We start from the raw sequence: 15,752 nt of genomic DNA, 5'->3' as shown, positions 1-15,752 counted from the left end.
AAGGGTCAGCAAAATGCAAGGGCATGTCACTCTACGGAGTACTGGTCACCGGGAAGTTTCGTTTAAATCTTCATGTTTCGTACTATGGACTGCAAAAGAAAAAAGTCCACGGGTTTCCGGGCCCTCAATTCTAATTTTGAAAGGGGGGATTTAGAAAGTCCCATAATACATTCGTCATCGCCCATGTGTGCAAGCATGTAATGCACCAATTCCATAAAAACTGTGCCCCCCATGTCTTTCACGTATCCGCCGTAGCATCATATGAGAAAGGCTAGCTCATGAACCTGTATCATTAAGGTCAACTTCTCCGATGGATCCCAAAACTCTAGTTGTAAAGATCTTCGTCCTCGCCAGCAGTGCCGAAGTTGCTCTGGTCGGCCTGGGCTTCACCTTCCTCGGGGAAGCGGAAGAAGCTTGATCCTCCACTGTTCTTCATGCTTTGAGCGAAAGCCTCGTATCGGCGGATCTCGACATCAGTGACGGAACGACGAGCGGAGCGCATGGCCTCCTCGAAATGAGCCTTGGTCAGCTCTGGAACAAGCTCGACATCGTCCTCCATCTCGGTATCCTCGCTCTTTTCGCCCTTTTCTTCGCGAGCCTTCTGGCGCTCAATCTCAAGAGAGATCGATTGCTTGATGGCAAGCTTGACGGCACGCTGGGTGACGAAGCCAAGATCGGCACCAGAGAAACCGTGGGTGTTGGCAGCAATGTATTCGATGTCGACATCAGGAGCGACAGGAGTCTTGCGGAGCTGTGCCTTGAGAATACCAGCACGGGAAGGCTGATCGGGCAAGGGAACGTAGACGAGGGTGTCGAGACGTCCAGGACGGCAGAGAGCGTTGTCAAGCTGCTCGGGACGGTTGGTTGCGCCGATGACGAAGACGTTCTTCTTGGAGGTCATGCCGTCCATCTCAGTGAGAAGCTGGTTGACCACACGGTCGGACGCGCCGCCAGCGTCGCCGACAGATCCACCACGGGACTTGGCGATGGAGTCCAACTCGTCGAGGAAGACAACACAGGGTGCTGCGGCACGAGCCTTGTCGAAGATGTCGCGAATGTTGCTCTCGGACTCACCGAACCACATGCTGAGCAGTTCAGGACCCTTGACAGAGATGAAGTTGGCAGCGCACTCGTTGGCAACAGCCTTGGCCAAAAGTGTCTTACCAGTACCAGGGGGACCGTAGAACAGAACACCACGAGACGGTGAAAGACCGAACTTGAGGAATTTGTCGGGATGATCGACGGGGTACTGGACGCTCTCGATGAGCTCGCGCTTGACCTCCTCGAGACCACCAATATCCTCCCAGCGGACATTGGGGACCTCGACAACGGCGACCTCTCGGAGAGCAGAGGGGTTGGACACTCCGAGGGCGAAGCGGAAGTTCTCCATGGTGACACCAAGAGAATCGAGAACCTCGGCATCAATGGTGTCCTCGTCCAGATCGATAAGATCCATCTTCTCACGAATCTGCTGCATGGCAGCCTCGGAGCAGAGGGATGCCAAATCAGAACCAACGTAACCGTGAGTCTCGGCGGCGATCGTCTGTAGATCAACATCGTCTCCAAGCTTCATGTTCTTGGTGTGGATCTGGAGAATCTCGAGACGGCCGGTGGGGTCTGGGATACCGATATCGACTTCACGGTCGAAACGTCCGAAACGACGAAGGGCAGGGTCGATGGAGTTGGGACGGTTGGTGGCGGCCATGACGACAACATTGGAGCGAGCCTTCATGCCGTCCATGAGAGTAAGCAACTGCGAGACGACACGTCGCTCAACCTCGCCGTTGGTCTTCTCACGCTTGGGGGCGATCGAGTCGATTTCATCGATGAAGATAATGGCTGGGGAGTTCTTCTCTGCCTCCTCGAAAGCCTTCCTGAGGTTGGACTCGGATTCTCCAGCCATCTTAGACATGATTTCGGGTCCGTTAATGAGGAAGAAGAAGGCACCAGTCTCGTTGGCAACGGCACGAGCCATCAAGGTCTTACCGGTACCTGGAGGACCGTACATGAGAATACCACGCGGTGGCTTGATACCGATGGACTTGAAGAGCTGAGGATGTCGCAGAGGAAGCTCGACGAGCTCACGAATCTGTGCCATCTGCTTCCTGCAGCCACCAATGTCGTCATATCCGACCTCGTTGAGGTTGCCCTCCTCATCTTCTCGCTGGATAGGCTCGCCCTCGCAGTGAATGACTGTGTCCTGAGCAACAATGCCAAACTCTGGCGGGTCGACCTCCACAACCTTGAACTCCACTTGTCGCATGCCGCCGCGGGCTGTGAAAGTATCGCCTTGTCGGACAGGCCTGTATGCTTCTCGGAAGTATGGTGCAAGGAAAACGTCGAATAATGATCCGGTGATACCCTCGACTGTGTCTGCGATAGGGAGAACGGCAATACGCTTGGCCTGGTGGCAATTGTTAGCAAAAGTCATTCCCATGATAACGCGAGAAACATACATATTTGATGTCTGGGCATGGGTGAATGGTGATCACATCGCCGTGCTTCACCCTCAAGTTGTGTCGGACTACTCGGTTTATCCGTGCTGAGCCATCATCGAGTTCGTCGTCTGCGAGCACGATAAGAACGGTGTCCTTTCGCTTCTTGCCCTTGACCAAGACTGTATCGCCACGGAAGAGCTGGAGAAGCTCCATGGTGTTGTTTGACAGGGCAATGATCGAGTTATCATCGTTGGTGGCATCAGTGACGCTGGAATCCCTTGTTAGCTGTTTTCAACCCCGCAAGACCCGGTGTAAGCTTACATCAAAGAGTTGGGCTTCTTCTTCTTCTTGAGGATGGCGGTTGCAACTTCATCCTGTAGCGGGTCAGTAAACTTGGACTGTGAAATTTCGGTATTCGGCCTATTTACCTCTTTGTGCTCAGCGCCAGATGGATCTCTGAGAAAGTTCGTTAGCTACTTGTCGATCCAGTGCGATGAGTGAGGCGGAGGCAACTTACTTGGAGAGATCCACCTTCTTCGCGGCGTGTTCAGGTTCAGCCGACATTGTGCAGTTCAGTCTCTGTGAAGTGATGAGAATTAATTCGGAATCGATTTCAGACTGATCGGCGTATGCGTAGAGATTACTATGGGGATGGGGAGATGGGGTAGTGGTGAGAGAGGCAAGGTGGTGTTTAAGTAGCTGCGTTGCTCTGACGGTGATGTTATGGAGCTCCGACCAGGCAGTACTTTAGCGGCGCTTGGCGGGCGCTCTTAGAAACCCGCACACGTGACGCTATCTCGAACCTTCCATGGTGGAAAGGCACTCTCTCACTTACTCGTACTCCAAAGCCATAATCCGCCTCTCACTTGTGTTGCCACACGTCTTCTATGTACGAGCAGTATCTAGATATATCTTTTCAGTCTGGTGCTCTATCTACAGTTTGGTTGATTTCAACGTGTCTCTTGGATTCACCGTTGGTTCGCTATACTTTCTACTTTGGCAAGACCCGCATCTGTTCAAGTTACGGTCCAGCCTCCGCATTCGACACTTTCGCCAGACCTCATCGCATATCAAGTAGCTACCATCTCAAGTCTGTTGGAACTGATATCAATAGTTCAGTAAGGGACGGAGAAACTGAGCTATCACAGCGAATAGCAAACATTACGAGCACCAGGTTTTCCATCCATCACTACTGCCTACTAGGGTGCCACCACAGTACCGCCTCATTGAAGACGCTATGACGGAATAGATTGCAGGCAAACAACATGCGGCAACCTCTGCAGCCTTGCCGCTCATCTCCCTTCTGATTATGACTCACTTATCCAATGATTAGTCGAGGATCAAGATACCAATAATTCTCTGTGCGACTTTGAAACGGCATTACCATAGATTTCGATCCGTTTCGGCAGACATACTTGTGGCACTGGGGTGCTCAGACCATGGCCGCCTCCATGCATATCCGCAACCAATGTTGAGCTGGTGCATAATCGAGTGCATGGATGCGAGTGCTGGATGTACACCGCTTCGTTGTCGTCGTCGTCTATTATTAACATCGAAACCCTACATTAACTATTTGGTCCTGCTAGAGCAGGTGTATCAATCTCAACTGCTATGTCCCATATGGAGTACGTTGAGATAGATACGCTCGGTCGACTATCTCGTAAATGCACCGATAGCTTATCATCCTAGGCTAACGGGCGATCATTGAACGGTGCGTCCGCACTAAAATCTGCGGACAAGTCCAAGTTGTATATAACCTCAGATATTGTTGTAATGGAACTGCATTCCATTATTACTGCTTCTTGAATAGTCAGAGATCGGAGTTTACGGACGCAAGCGAGATATTGATCAAGCTTAACATGTCTGACATTGCCATATATATTCCTTAGTCGAAGGAGACATTGTAGATATGTTTGGCGTATTCTGACAGAGAAACCATACGATATATAACATGAGATGTTGAGCGATCACATATAGGAAACAATATCCAACCGTTTGGTAAACAAGAGACATTTAAGCTTTATAAACACACTCTACTCCGTGCCCACCAAGTACCTGCATTCGAAGGACCCAACCAAAGCCCCGAGCACAGCACGCGGAGAAGACCCCCGGCTCCAACCCCCCATCGCCGACCCGTCCGATTCGCCCGACCCACGACCTCCATACCTCCCCCCGGACATCGTGAACCTCCATATCGGACCTGATCTTTCAACTCCACTACCACAATGCTTCAGCCTCATCCTCGTCCTCCCAGCCTCTTTTCTCGTGCGAAGCTTCGCCCAGAAGGCTTGAAATGCGATATTTCGAATCAACAGGAAGCGTTGGAGGATTTAGTAGTGGATAAGCACTAGACACCAAGGCGAGCAGACGGATGATGTATCGAGCGTGTATATAAACAACCCAACACCATCGTGTAGATTTAGAAATACTCATCATATCACACCTACTCCCAATTTCTCAATCTCACCCTTTCACATCACTATAATCACATAACAAACCCATCCCATCACACCATCAACCCAACCTAACAACCCCAATCCCATCTTCAACAACAACCCAACAATGGACCCCCTCTCCCCACACCTCCCCACCCGCGCCTCCGCCCTCCTCGCCGGCCCCTCCAAAGTCCGCACCTACGACGCCTCAGGCGGCGCCGTGACAAAGCGCCTCGCATCCCACAACCTTTCCCTCCTCCCAGCACTCCCCTCCGGCTCCGTCGTCCACGACAACGCCTGCGGACCCGGAACCGTAACCCAGCTCCTCCTCAACTCGCACGCGTCGCCAGAGACGACGCTCAAGATCCACGCCACGGACACGGACCAGATATTCCTGGACGTGCTGAAGGCAGAGGTAGATGAGAAGGGGTGGCCGGTTGAGGTGTCGAACCAAGCGGGTGAGAAGCTGGGGTTCGCGGATGAGTTTTTTGATCTGAGTGTTACGAATATTGGGATTTTCTTCATGTCGGATGGGGGGCTTGATGGTGCGAAGGAGATTTATAGGACGTTGAAGACTGGGGGTACGGCGGTGGTGAATTGCTGGAAACTTATCACGTGGTTCTTTCCGATCAAGACGATTCATGATAGGTTTAGGCCCGGCAAGCCGTTCCCTGCGCCGGTCATCAATTGGAATGATGGGTCGCAGCTGAAGAAGATCATGCTGGAGGCTGGGTTCAAGGAGGAGAATATGCGGATGGAGGAGAGTGAGACGTCGACACAGATCCCCGAAGGAGAGTTTAGGGACTGGGCGGAGAAAGCCTGGGCCTATCTAGGAGGAATTGGGAGGTGGCAGGAGGAGGACGAGGGAAATTGGGATGCTTCGGTCGATTATTTGGTAGAGCTGATGTTGGCCATGAAGACGACGGCTGTTGTGGATGGTGTTGTTCAGATGAAAGCAAGCCAATGGGTTGTTATTGCACAGAAGTGAGATGTCGGCTTGGGCTAGAAAACACAGGATCAGCATTATACGATACAGAGAGACATTGATCAGAAATGTTAGATGGTATGAATGGACATGAACTTTATTATTACTATGCAATGCCCTATTGGCATCCTATCCTGCCCCATATCCTCCGCATTACGGGCTATTCACTTTTCCGATAAACGAAATCACAAGACATTTTACCCGTATGCTATGCGCCCGGCGCAATCATGGTATCATCCAAGAATCAAAGAAACTAAGAAAGTCATTACCCATGCTCAATCGTTCATTACGAATTCTTCACAGGAAAGCCCCAAAAGAAGCTAACGAGTGACTTAGACGCGGCCCTGGAAGACAGGGTTCTCGGCACCAAGAGTGGTGTTGTATTGGTTGTTAGCATTGGTACCGGCAATGGGGGCGGCAGTGTTGTTGTTGAAGGCGTTGTCAACTTGGCCGGCGAAGCCTGTCTGAGGTTGAGCAGCGGCGTTTCCAGTAGGAAGACCAGGCTGACCATAGCCAGCAGATCCAGTAGCACCGGGTTGGCCGTAGCCAGAAGAACCGGCGACACCAGGCTGGCCATAACCAGAAGAACCAACGGCACCGGGCTGACCATAACTATCAACACCAGCGACACCGGCATTAGTGAAACCACCTTGTCCAGCCTGGAGAGGTTGATCCAAGTTAGGACGTCCATATCCGCCAGCTGGGCCGTGGGGCTTGCGCTGAACAGTGGCAATCTTGGGGAGACTAGTAGACTCTTTGGCAGATCCAATGGAGAAGACGGGGCTCTCCCACTTGTCACCCTTGGCAGCGAGCTGCTTGTACTCGGTGGCCTTGGTGCTGATACCACCTGGCAGAGAAATGTTCTGGAAGATAGAGTCCTCCTTCGTGACAGCCACGTTGACCTTGGTGTTCTTGGCGCGCTGCTCGAGCTTGTCCTTCTTCTGCTTGCCCTGCATGACGCGTTGGTTGGCAGCAGTAGCATAGCGCTGGTAGATGTTCTGGAGGTTCTCTAGATCGGGATTGCGCTTGGCCTCAGCCTCGGCCTTCTCCGCCTCGGTCTTGATATCGTAGAGAATGGCGTCAAGCTGGTTGACGTTGTTCTTGATCTGCTGCTCTAGGACACGCTGAATGACGGGACGCATGACCTTGAGGAGAAGTGGCTTGAACAAGCTGAAAAGGAGCTTGTGGTTGCTCTTCTTCAATTTGATCTGCAAGTTCTGGATGTCAGAGGTGACCTTGTTGATCTTGAAGTAGTGGATCTTGTCGTCCTTGTCGGCAGTCTCCATTTCAACCTTGAAGCTGAATCCGCTGCCACCCATGAAGACGTCCATGACACCCTTGTCGGTAATGGAAGGGAAGCCCTGCTTGCGTTTCACGTAGTAAGAGACATCGCGAAGGTCCATTTGAACCCCGGAGACGGAGAGCATGACCTTGTTCTTGTTCTTGTTGGAGATCTTCTTGCGTCCCCAACGCCAGAAGTTATCAGAGCCAAACTCCATGACATTGGGTGCAAGATTGTCACCCTCAATAACAAGGTTCTCGACCACAGCGTCGACCATGGGGTCACTGTACTCGATACGGGGAATGGGAACGTATCGGACGCTCTCGAAGAATCCAGGAAGGATGACCTCGGTAAGATCCTTGACCAAATGACGCTTGAACACAGGCTTGCCATTCTCATCCTGGACGAGGTCGTTGAAGAGCTTGGTGACAGAGTTGGCGAAAGCTTGGTTCTGGGGGTCGGCATCAAATTGCTGCCCAAGGAACTTGAACTCATCCGCAATGCGGTCGGTGTGTCCACGGTAGCGATGACGGAGGAGCTCGCGACCCTGATCATAGATGACATTCCATTCCTCGTTGGAAGCATCCTCAAGAATGTAGCCCTGTTGCTGCAAGAGCTTGTGAATGTACACATTGAGGCGCTTGAACCAGTTCTTCAGTTCGGGATCACGGTCAGCATCCCTGTAGATCTGATTAATGGAATCGATGAGGTCATCGAATGAGGTGCTGTTGGCAAAACGCTCCAAGAGAGTCTTAATGGTGGTCAGTGAACTGTTATTATCAGAAAGAAAACCTAGAGAACAACGCACCTTCAGGTCAGCCTCTGCAAGTTGCAAAGCATCGTCGCTGTGCGCACCTTGAACAGTTCCCTTGCCTTGAACGCTAAGGTCCCTGCCATGGCCGGCGTACTGCTCAGCCAAACGAAGAAGGGTCTCGATGGCACGCTGGTAGTCCTGGTGTCCCTGGATCTCGACAATCATCTTCTTCAAGCGCCAAATGGTTTGTTCGCGGCGCTCCTGGGGAACCTTTCCCTTGAAGTAGTTCTGAGCTCGCTCACGCTGGCGGCGGGCGCGATCCTTGTCCTCCTCGGGAATGTTCTGAGAGATACTCTCCTTAGCCTGTACAGCCGCAGCCTGAGCATTGAGACCTTGCTGAGTTCCCTGCTGTTGCTCGCGTGCTAGAAGGTCAGCGGTGTCGGCAGGGTCCCGAGAGCCAGTGGGATGAGCAGCCTGGTTGATGTCGCCCGCGGCCTGCTTAGCGTCTCCCTTGCCGAAGGGAATACTCTGCTTGAGCTGGTTCTGAAGGTTTCCCTTGGATAGGTCTGGGGCTTCGTGCCAGGTGTTGTCCTCGGCGGGACGATCAATCTGGCTCAACTGCTCCTCGTTGGGCCTGACCTTGTTGGCCGTGTTGGTAGCTGCGTCACCTGCAATATCACGAAGGAGAATGGAGGCATCCGAGAGAAGCTTTCTGAATTGGCCGTTGCTGATAACGAGCGTTCCCAAAGTGCGAAGACCCTCGAGGGCCTCGTTGCCATGTTGACGTGCGGTATCCTTGTCGACTGGTGCGCCCGGGACTTGAGCACCCGCGCCCGTGATCTGCTCGGTTTGCCAGATGAAGTCCTGGAGCAGGTTTCCATCGTTCTTGGTAAGGAGTAGGAGCTTGGCCTGCTCAATGACATTGCGAAGGTCGGTAACGAGGGATTGGCCTTCTGCGCTAAGTTTCTTGGATGGCGATGACAACGGCTTGGAAGCAAGGGCGCTGTTGAGAGCAATGTCGATTTGTTGGTTGGAGGGAACCTTGCCGTTTGCGAAGGCTAGAGAATGTTAGCCACTTCCCAGACAAATAATACCATTGATGCCGCGCGATTATAGAGTCCCATAGCATGATTAACCAATTGCAATTGGGGAACTGGGCCAACAAAACTCTTTTCCCTACAACGGCTCCTCATGACGTAGGAGGATAAACGCACGCGACATCATGGTGTTACGAGATAAATCTGTGACCATAGGGAAGCTTACCTTGCCAAATGCCATAAAGCTGGAGCTTGTTGCTGAGAAGATTATTAGCAAAATCCGCCAATGAATTGAGGTAGAAGTAAAACCTACTTGACATCAATCTCCTTTTGCTTGACGTCCGTAGGGACGTTCACAGCTTTAGAAGAAGACATGACTGTTTGCGAAGAGGGGATTCCTCAATTAGGGTATCTGGGTATCACTAGAGAAAGAAAACAATCGCAAGGTAGCAATGCGGCAAAGGATGAAGCCGCAGTGGGGTGTGGAGCTTAGGGCTAGTGGATGGTAATGGTATTGGAATTGGAATTGGAATTGGAGAAAGAGAAGGAGTTTGCAGCGTCTGAGATGAGGTTGAGTGTGAATGTGAATGTGAGTGTTGTTGTTTATTGTATTAAGAGAAGAAGGTGCGAAAGAGAAGGTGGAGAGGGAGAGACTTTATTTGGTTGCTCAGGGCCTGTGGGCGTTGCCGTGGTACAGGCGCGTATCGCAGAGCGGGCAGCGACGTCATCACATCATCACATCATCAACCTACGAGTACAAAGATGGGGGGAGGAGACGGACAACAATTCCTCCTAATGCTAAGAAGGGAAAGGGAAAGGGGAAGTAGGCTCAAGCCAAGCACCTCCACGCATTTCATCAATTCTTCACCATACTCGCACAAGCATAGTACTCGCGACTTGCCAACTCACAATGAACTTGATACTGTACCTGATTCAGTACATACAGTATTGTTCAAGTTACGTCTTCACATATCCTTACGAGCTACCTTCCTTGTGCCCAAGAGGGTTACAATACTACTCGTACTAAAGCAATTGACATGCCACCAGCACCATGAGTATGTACACATGTATGTACACAACATCTCACCGGCAAAGGATGCAGCTATTGATCCACGATCCACGATCTGCATCCATCGATGAATAGCCACGTCCCAGTAAGGGAAGGGTTGGTGACAGCCACAAAGCGCATCCAAACCCAAGATCCTGGAACACACATTACATACTCGCTCATCCTGTCCCGTCTTGATATCCGCCCCCGCTTCCCTTGGATCACAACCCGTCCCTTGTCCTTCTCCTTGCCTTTGCTAGCGAGATTGTCACTCAATTGGATTAGGTCAGGCTCAAAACAGGTGTCCCCTTGTCCTAATCATCCTGCAGAACGGAGGTTTTGGGATGCGGCGAGCGCTTGCCTGATGTGACGTCTCGTTTCTGCTGATCAGCCGCCAGGATGCCATGCTTCATGCCCACGTCCACGTCCACGCCTATTCGCATCATGTTGTGCACGGACTTAAGACCAGGGCTGCGTCATGGCCTTCTCATCACATTTCAGCCAAAATCACATAGGATTGCCATTCCCATCGGACAATGCCATAGCTATCTGACACGACAGAGTGGCGTCGACATGACATGCAACTATGCAGCTATCAAATCTCGATTGGGGATGTTATGTATCTTGCGCGATTGCTGACAAGATAGACAATAACAACAACAAGCTACAAGCTACAACCAGCACCACCCCAAGTTATCCATGGAGTATAAAGCAGACCAATAAACCAACAAGTTCACTCATTCAATTAATTAGACCTTTTAGCCACACTGTACCCACTCAATTGTACTTTGTATTCGCGGCCAGCCCGTGCCAGCCGATTAGCGCAATGTGGCGCATCGGGGAAGATGTCATTGATCGCAACAATCGATCCAGAATCACGATGACGAAACTTCCCATCTTCGCTCTACGCTTGTTTTTTTCCCCTACGAACACCTCAGAAGTCCTGATTTAATTGGTGAGATTTTCTAATTGCATGATACTGGCCCCGCCTTTTCTTCGCGGCACGGGATCCCGGCATCATACAGCCATAATGGTGACTCTTGTTCAATTGAGGTACGGTGGATCTGGGGATCAACAGCCGGATGATTTCCCTTGGCACGGCTTTTATGCGCAATACGAGATACATTCGACATGTGAAGAATTTGAAGTTTTCATTTTTTTTTTCAAGGAGACGTTGTGGAGCAATGCTTCAATTGTCAGCATGTTGACAAAGTTCGTCCTCGTTGTAGTTGTTGTTGTCGCTGTGCGAAGGAGGCGGCGTGTGCAGGGAATAACCTGTTCTATTCTCCAGACGCACGTTCCTGTCGCATGCTCCAGGTCGGCAAGAAATCATTGATCCTAGTACTTGCACCAATTGGTCGATGATGATGACGATAATGGTCTGGACATTAACTTGCAGAAGCCACATTTTCGCTAAGACCTGAGACTACATTCGTACCACTCCCCCAATCGGCAGTCCATTTGAGACAGCATGGCGTTTGCGATTTAGGCATCTAGTCGAGACAGAGATCGGTATCCCAGTCACTCAGAAACACATCTTACAATACGAACGGTACTTTCGACTAGATGGGACGAGGATAGATCACTACTACATACGAGTACATCGCCAGATCCTAGAGCATATGCAATCTGCAGTTGGTCTAGACCTTTGACCAAAACATTACGCTCCAAAAGACCACCAGTCGAACTCGTACTTGTGGCAGCATAGGGAAAATGTACATTACATCATAAACCTGCAACATTGTGCTTGGGTATCGACTATTTGTTGGCGTTACTTGTTTACAGTATATCATCTATTATATTCAAATCTATGCAACATATATCTTAGATCTCCCATCCAAAATACAATTCACGACTTTTAAGGAGATGCTGTCATGACATACTAGGCCTGTACAGTGGAAGCTATTATCTCCTAACACACCAACATAACTCTCTGCAAAAGTCGGATTCGTCCTAAGGCATAATACCTAAGGCTTCCAAAACAATATCTTCATACTACCACCCCAGATATCAAAACCGCAACCATCCTCTTGCCCTGACACAAATACAAATACCACACGTCCTACTCAGCATCCAACATTTCCACAGGAGATCTGTAATGCAACCTAATGTTCTGCTTTAATCATCCTGTGTCCTTAACAGTCCCACAGCCTCAATTTTCCTGTATCTTTACCTGTCCTTATCTTTATTCATCTTTAAGATTTATGCATGCATCACTTGCCCCCTACTCTAGTAGAAGATAAACAATACACTCGTTTCTTGTATCTGTCACTTTATACCAAAGCAATTCCATCCTCCAACTACTGCCAACACCATAGATCCAACAAACGACTATCTGCACATGTCACATTACTCCCAAACAACAAAGCAGAAACCTCCCACGATGATCCGTTCCTTACGATGTATTGTATTCACTGGGTATAGTTCGTGCAAGGGGAGACAACGCATGAGTGGTGCATAGTAGAGTGTAAGGTAACATGCCGTTGTGAGAGGTGTACGAGTCAAGAGAGAGGGCATGCTATTATGCTTGTTCGAAAGGTAGAGGGGTGTATCAAGTTTTTAAGTTTTTGTTTTATTCATACCTCTTTTCCTTTAAGTTTGTGTAATCACGCTGGGTGGTGGATTCAACAGCATACTGGTAGAGGTATGGTTTTTTTATGTTTAGAGAGTTGGTATTAATGTATTCGATTTGGATTGGAAGGGATATGGTGGGACAGTTATACAGCTGGAGGGTTGCTTGCGATCGTCCATTGTGTTGATAATTGATATTGCGTTGCTATCATTGCGAACAACTACCAAAGTAGAAAATGATGAATAGGTGGACAACGCCGTACCCATCTCCAACTTGACTGTGCGACCCAAACATCGCGACCGAGAGCCAATCTACAGTAAAATGACCGCCGGAGCATTCGCCGCCCCACCCATTCCATCCCCAACCTGACCAGTACCATCACCACCAGCAGCACCTCCCTCCTCCTCCTCCACAACTCTATCCTCCTCCTTCGCCCTCACCCACCTCCCCACCCCAACGCCCTTCCACCCGATCCCCCTCCCCGCCAACTTATCAACATACTCCTGCACCTCCACCGCAAGCTGACTCACCCTCTCACCCACCGCCTCCCCTCCTCTCGTCCACATCTGCCCATCCCACCTCGCGTCCTCCCACTCAGCCGCACAATCCACACTCGTGAAGCTGCCCCCGTCCTCGAAATCCCGCAGGCCCAGGAAATGCGTGATAGCGTCGTAGTTCCCGTTCCACTCCAACCACAGGTCCCTCGGCTGCGCCCTCCCGAGCCGCTTCGTGTTACTCAGGAGGTCGTTCTCCGCGCCGGGAGCGACCTGGAAAGCGACGTCGCGGAGCGTGGAGATGCGCTGGAGGGCGCGGACGGTGGCGATGGTGTTGGTGCTGAAGGGGAAGACGGCGGTGAAGGCGAAGGAGCGGATGTTGCAGCAGGGGGAGCATTCTCGGGAGAGGCGGAGGAGGAGGAGGTAGAGGATTTTGGGGGTTTGCTTCAGGTGGTATTCGTAGGTGCTGTAGGCGGGGATCGAAGAGCCTTCATTGTAGGATAGGTGCTGCCATGGGCGGCGGTGGATGAGGGCGGAGTCCCAGGGGCGGCAGGAGGAGCTTTGGTGTTGGATGGGGGGTTGGTGGGTGTGGGGGTCGGGTTGGATGAGCTCGATGTAGTGCATTCGCATCTGGAATGCCCATGTGTCGGAGCTGAGGAGTTGGGTGTCGAGGAGGCCGGCTAGGGTTGAGGGGGGAGCGGCGACGACGACCCGGGTTGGGTTGAGGTGGAGGAAGATCTGAGTCCAGATTTCGGAGACGGCGCGGCTGAGGGGAGCGTCGGCGGTGGGGATATGGCGGAGCTCGTAGTCTCGTTCAGTATAGACGACGATGCTTCGGATGTGGTGTCTGAGTTCGTACTGGGAAATGAAGAGGACGAAGTTTGCGTAGGATCGCGGTAAGTGCGGAAGCCATAGGATGTTGGGTACGGATTTCAGAAAGGCGTCTTCTTCTTGGACACGACAGAGATTCACCAGGAGGTCGTCGAACGCTTCGTCGAAGGCGAACACACTACTGCTCTTGAATTTGCTCCTCATCTTCGTGTAAATCTGGAACTCATGGTTGCTTAGACGACTGAGCTGGCCCTGCATGTTCTCTATAAGCCGGGCATCGATTGGAACCCATTGCGGACAATCATCTATCGGAACTCTGGAGTAATTGAATAGGATTGGTAACACGATTTTTCTCCACCGCCAGCAGACTAGAGAGAACGACTTTAGAGGTATTGAAGTAGAGCTGGTCAGGCCACCGGATGGTTCGTGTGAGAATTTAGTTATTGAGGGAGGCGGCTGGTCAAGGTGAGTGGCAATCTTGATAATGAGTTCGTTAGGAAGGGAGTCCATGCCGGACCGAAGTGGTTCTGGTGGTTCCTGAGGCTCCATCTCTTGATATGATTATATACAGTTCACCCCGGGATGCTTAGTCTTTGCTCGGAAATAATGAATAGAAATTGGCGGGCTACAGGAGCTGCAATTCTCCGTCGAAATAATAGATATTGCTTAACCCAGGGATAATGTGAGATGTAAAGACGGATAACGACAGAAATGGTGAGCTGATGTTGAGTTGAAGCTGTGTTGTCGTCTCTGGAGCTATTCCTAAGCTTAACAGGATCGACGTCATCCCGGTACAAGGGTCCTCTAAAATAGAACATCCATAGTTCTTACTATCACAAAGTAAGCCGAATGATCAATTGTAATGCCATACATACAGTATGGATGCTACCAATTTCACTCTCTCAAAGCAAGGTCTTTGTACCACCTGCGGCTCGCCTGGCCTGGCCTGGCCTCGTTAGAAACCAGATCTGACGGCTCCTTCAAGCCATGCCACGCCCGCAACCACCCCATCCACAATCCTTATTCTCCGCCCATCCTCCTCCCCAAGTTCCTCCACACACGCCTCCCGCACCATCTCGTCCATCCCCGCCATTCCCGCGCAACCAAGACAAATCGCACCCACGCTCCCCTTCCTCAGCAGCCTCTTCACTGCATCCTTCATCCTCCTCCTCACCTCCTCCGCCGGCGCATCGTGCAAGTCAGTAGCATTCAACCCCGTCGTCTCCACGCCCGCAAACCTCCCCCCACCCTCCTCCCCCTTCGTCCCCAGGAACCCCACCACGGCCTCCGTCAGAATCCCCTCCCACACCTTCCCCGTGCTCACGATCCCGAACTTCTCCTCCGGGTGGATCGCCTGCAAACTCGTGCCCACGCTCGCCTCGAAGATCCCCGTGACGGCCTTGCGGCCATTCTTGATGGCCGCTTTGCCCTTGAGGATGGGTACGAGTGGGTGCTTTGAGTAGCACGCGACCAGGAACCCGTCGTGCTTGTCGAGAACCTTTTCAAGCTCCGGCAGACAGTGCTTTACGCTTTCTACTGCGTCGTCCTCGTCGTTGATGCTCTTGGGCCCCGAGGGCGCGGTGAAGTACTCGTATGTGGTCTGCTAACTACAGTCAGTTGCTGTTGCAAATATAGTTGTAGGTGCAAGGGGTTTGATGGTTACATTTTGGAATTGCAATGAGTCGACCAAGGGCACGAGGGCTTCGGTCATGGACTTTGTCGAGTTGGGTTGGATTATGAGTATCGAGCGCATGTTGCTGTGTTTGTATCGTGCGGCTCCCTGGCGGTATTCTCCCATTGGGGGTCCAAGGCACTTTTCTTATTGGTGATTAATTGTTTTTTTTTGTTGATGGGAGGTAGATTGAAAATGCGGGGT

General features: G+C 51.3%; 5 protein-coding genes across 5 annotated transcripts; 1 reads left to right on the top strand and 4 right to left on the bottom strand.

Annotated features, from left to right (window-relative positions):
- Positions 1-59: 59 nt before the first annotated feature.
- Positions 60-3,085, bottom strand: BU24DRAFT_397955 (AAA ATPase). The gene is made up of 5 exons (XM_033525365.1): positions 2,956-3,085; positions 2,867-2,894; positions 2,760-2,812; positions 2,457-2,706; positions 60-2,404 (listed from the first exon to the last, which is right to left on the bottom strand). Exons 1-5 carry the CDS (start codon positions 3,000-3,002, stop codon positions 326-328), a joined length of 2,457 nt encoding a protein of 818 aa, XP_033379772.1. The 5' UTR covers positions 3,003-3,085; the 3' UTR covers positions 60-325.
- Positions 3,086-5,000: 1,915 nt separating this feature from the next.
- BU24DRAFT_495621 (S-adenosyl-L-methionine-dependent methyltransferase) lies at positions 5,001-5,861 on the top strand (the record flags this gene model as incomplete). Its single annotated transcript, XM_033534145.1, has 1 exon — positions 5,001-5,861. The coding sequence occupies one exon, from the start codon at positions 5,001-5,003 to the stop codon at positions 5,859-5,861; it is 861 nt and encodes a 286-aa protein (XP_033379771.1).
- Positions 5,862-5,939: 78 nt separating this feature from the next.
- Positions 5,940-9,488, bottom strand: BU24DRAFT_426515 (uncharacterized protein). The gene is made up of 4 exons (XM_033528989.1): positions 9,245-9,488; positions 9,158-9,189; positions 7,949-8,952; positions 5,940-7,891 (listed from the first exon to the last, which is right to left on the bottom strand). Exons 1-4 carry the CDS (start codon positions 9,304-9,306, stop codon positions 6,191-6,193), a joined length of 2,799 nt encoding a protein of 932 aa, XP_033379770.1. The 5' UTR covers positions 9,307-9,488; the 3' UTR covers positions 5,940-6,190.
- A 3,374-nt stretch (positions 9,489-12,862) lies between these two features.
- On the bottom strand, positions 12,863-14,386 carry BU24DRAFT_355017 (uncharacterized protein; the record flags this gene model as incomplete). The annotated part of the gene is made up of 2 exons (XM_033523833.1): positions 12,863-13,076; positions 13,146-14,386. 2 exons carry the CDS (start codon positions 14,384-14,386, stop codon positions 12,863-12,865), a joined length of 1,455 nt encoding a protein of 484 aa, XP_033379769.1.
- Positions 14,387-14,831: 445 nt separating this feature from the next.
- Positions 14,832-15,629, bottom strand: BU24DRAFT_466141 (uncharacterized protein; the record flags this gene model as incomplete). The annotated part of the gene is made up of 2 exons (XM_033532335.1): positions 14,832-15,476; positions 15,540-15,629. 2 exons carry the CDS (start codon positions 15,627-15,629, stop codon positions 14,832-14,834), a joined length of 735 nt encoding a protein of 244 aa, XP_033379768.1.
- Between the last annotated feature and the right edge of the window lie 123 nt (positions 15,630-15,752).

The sequence above is a fragment of the Aaosphaeria arxii genome (assembly GCF_010015735.1).
Source record: "Aaosphaeria arxii CBS 175.79 unplaced genomic scaffold BU24scaffold_9, whole genome shotgun sequence".
Classification (NCBI taxonomy): Eukaryota; Fungi; Ascomycota; class Dothideomycetes; order Pleosporales; genus Aaosphaeria; species Aaosphaeria arxii.
Note: the sequence above shows the minus strand (reverse complement) of the source record. Positions and strands in the feature narration are given on the sequence as shown.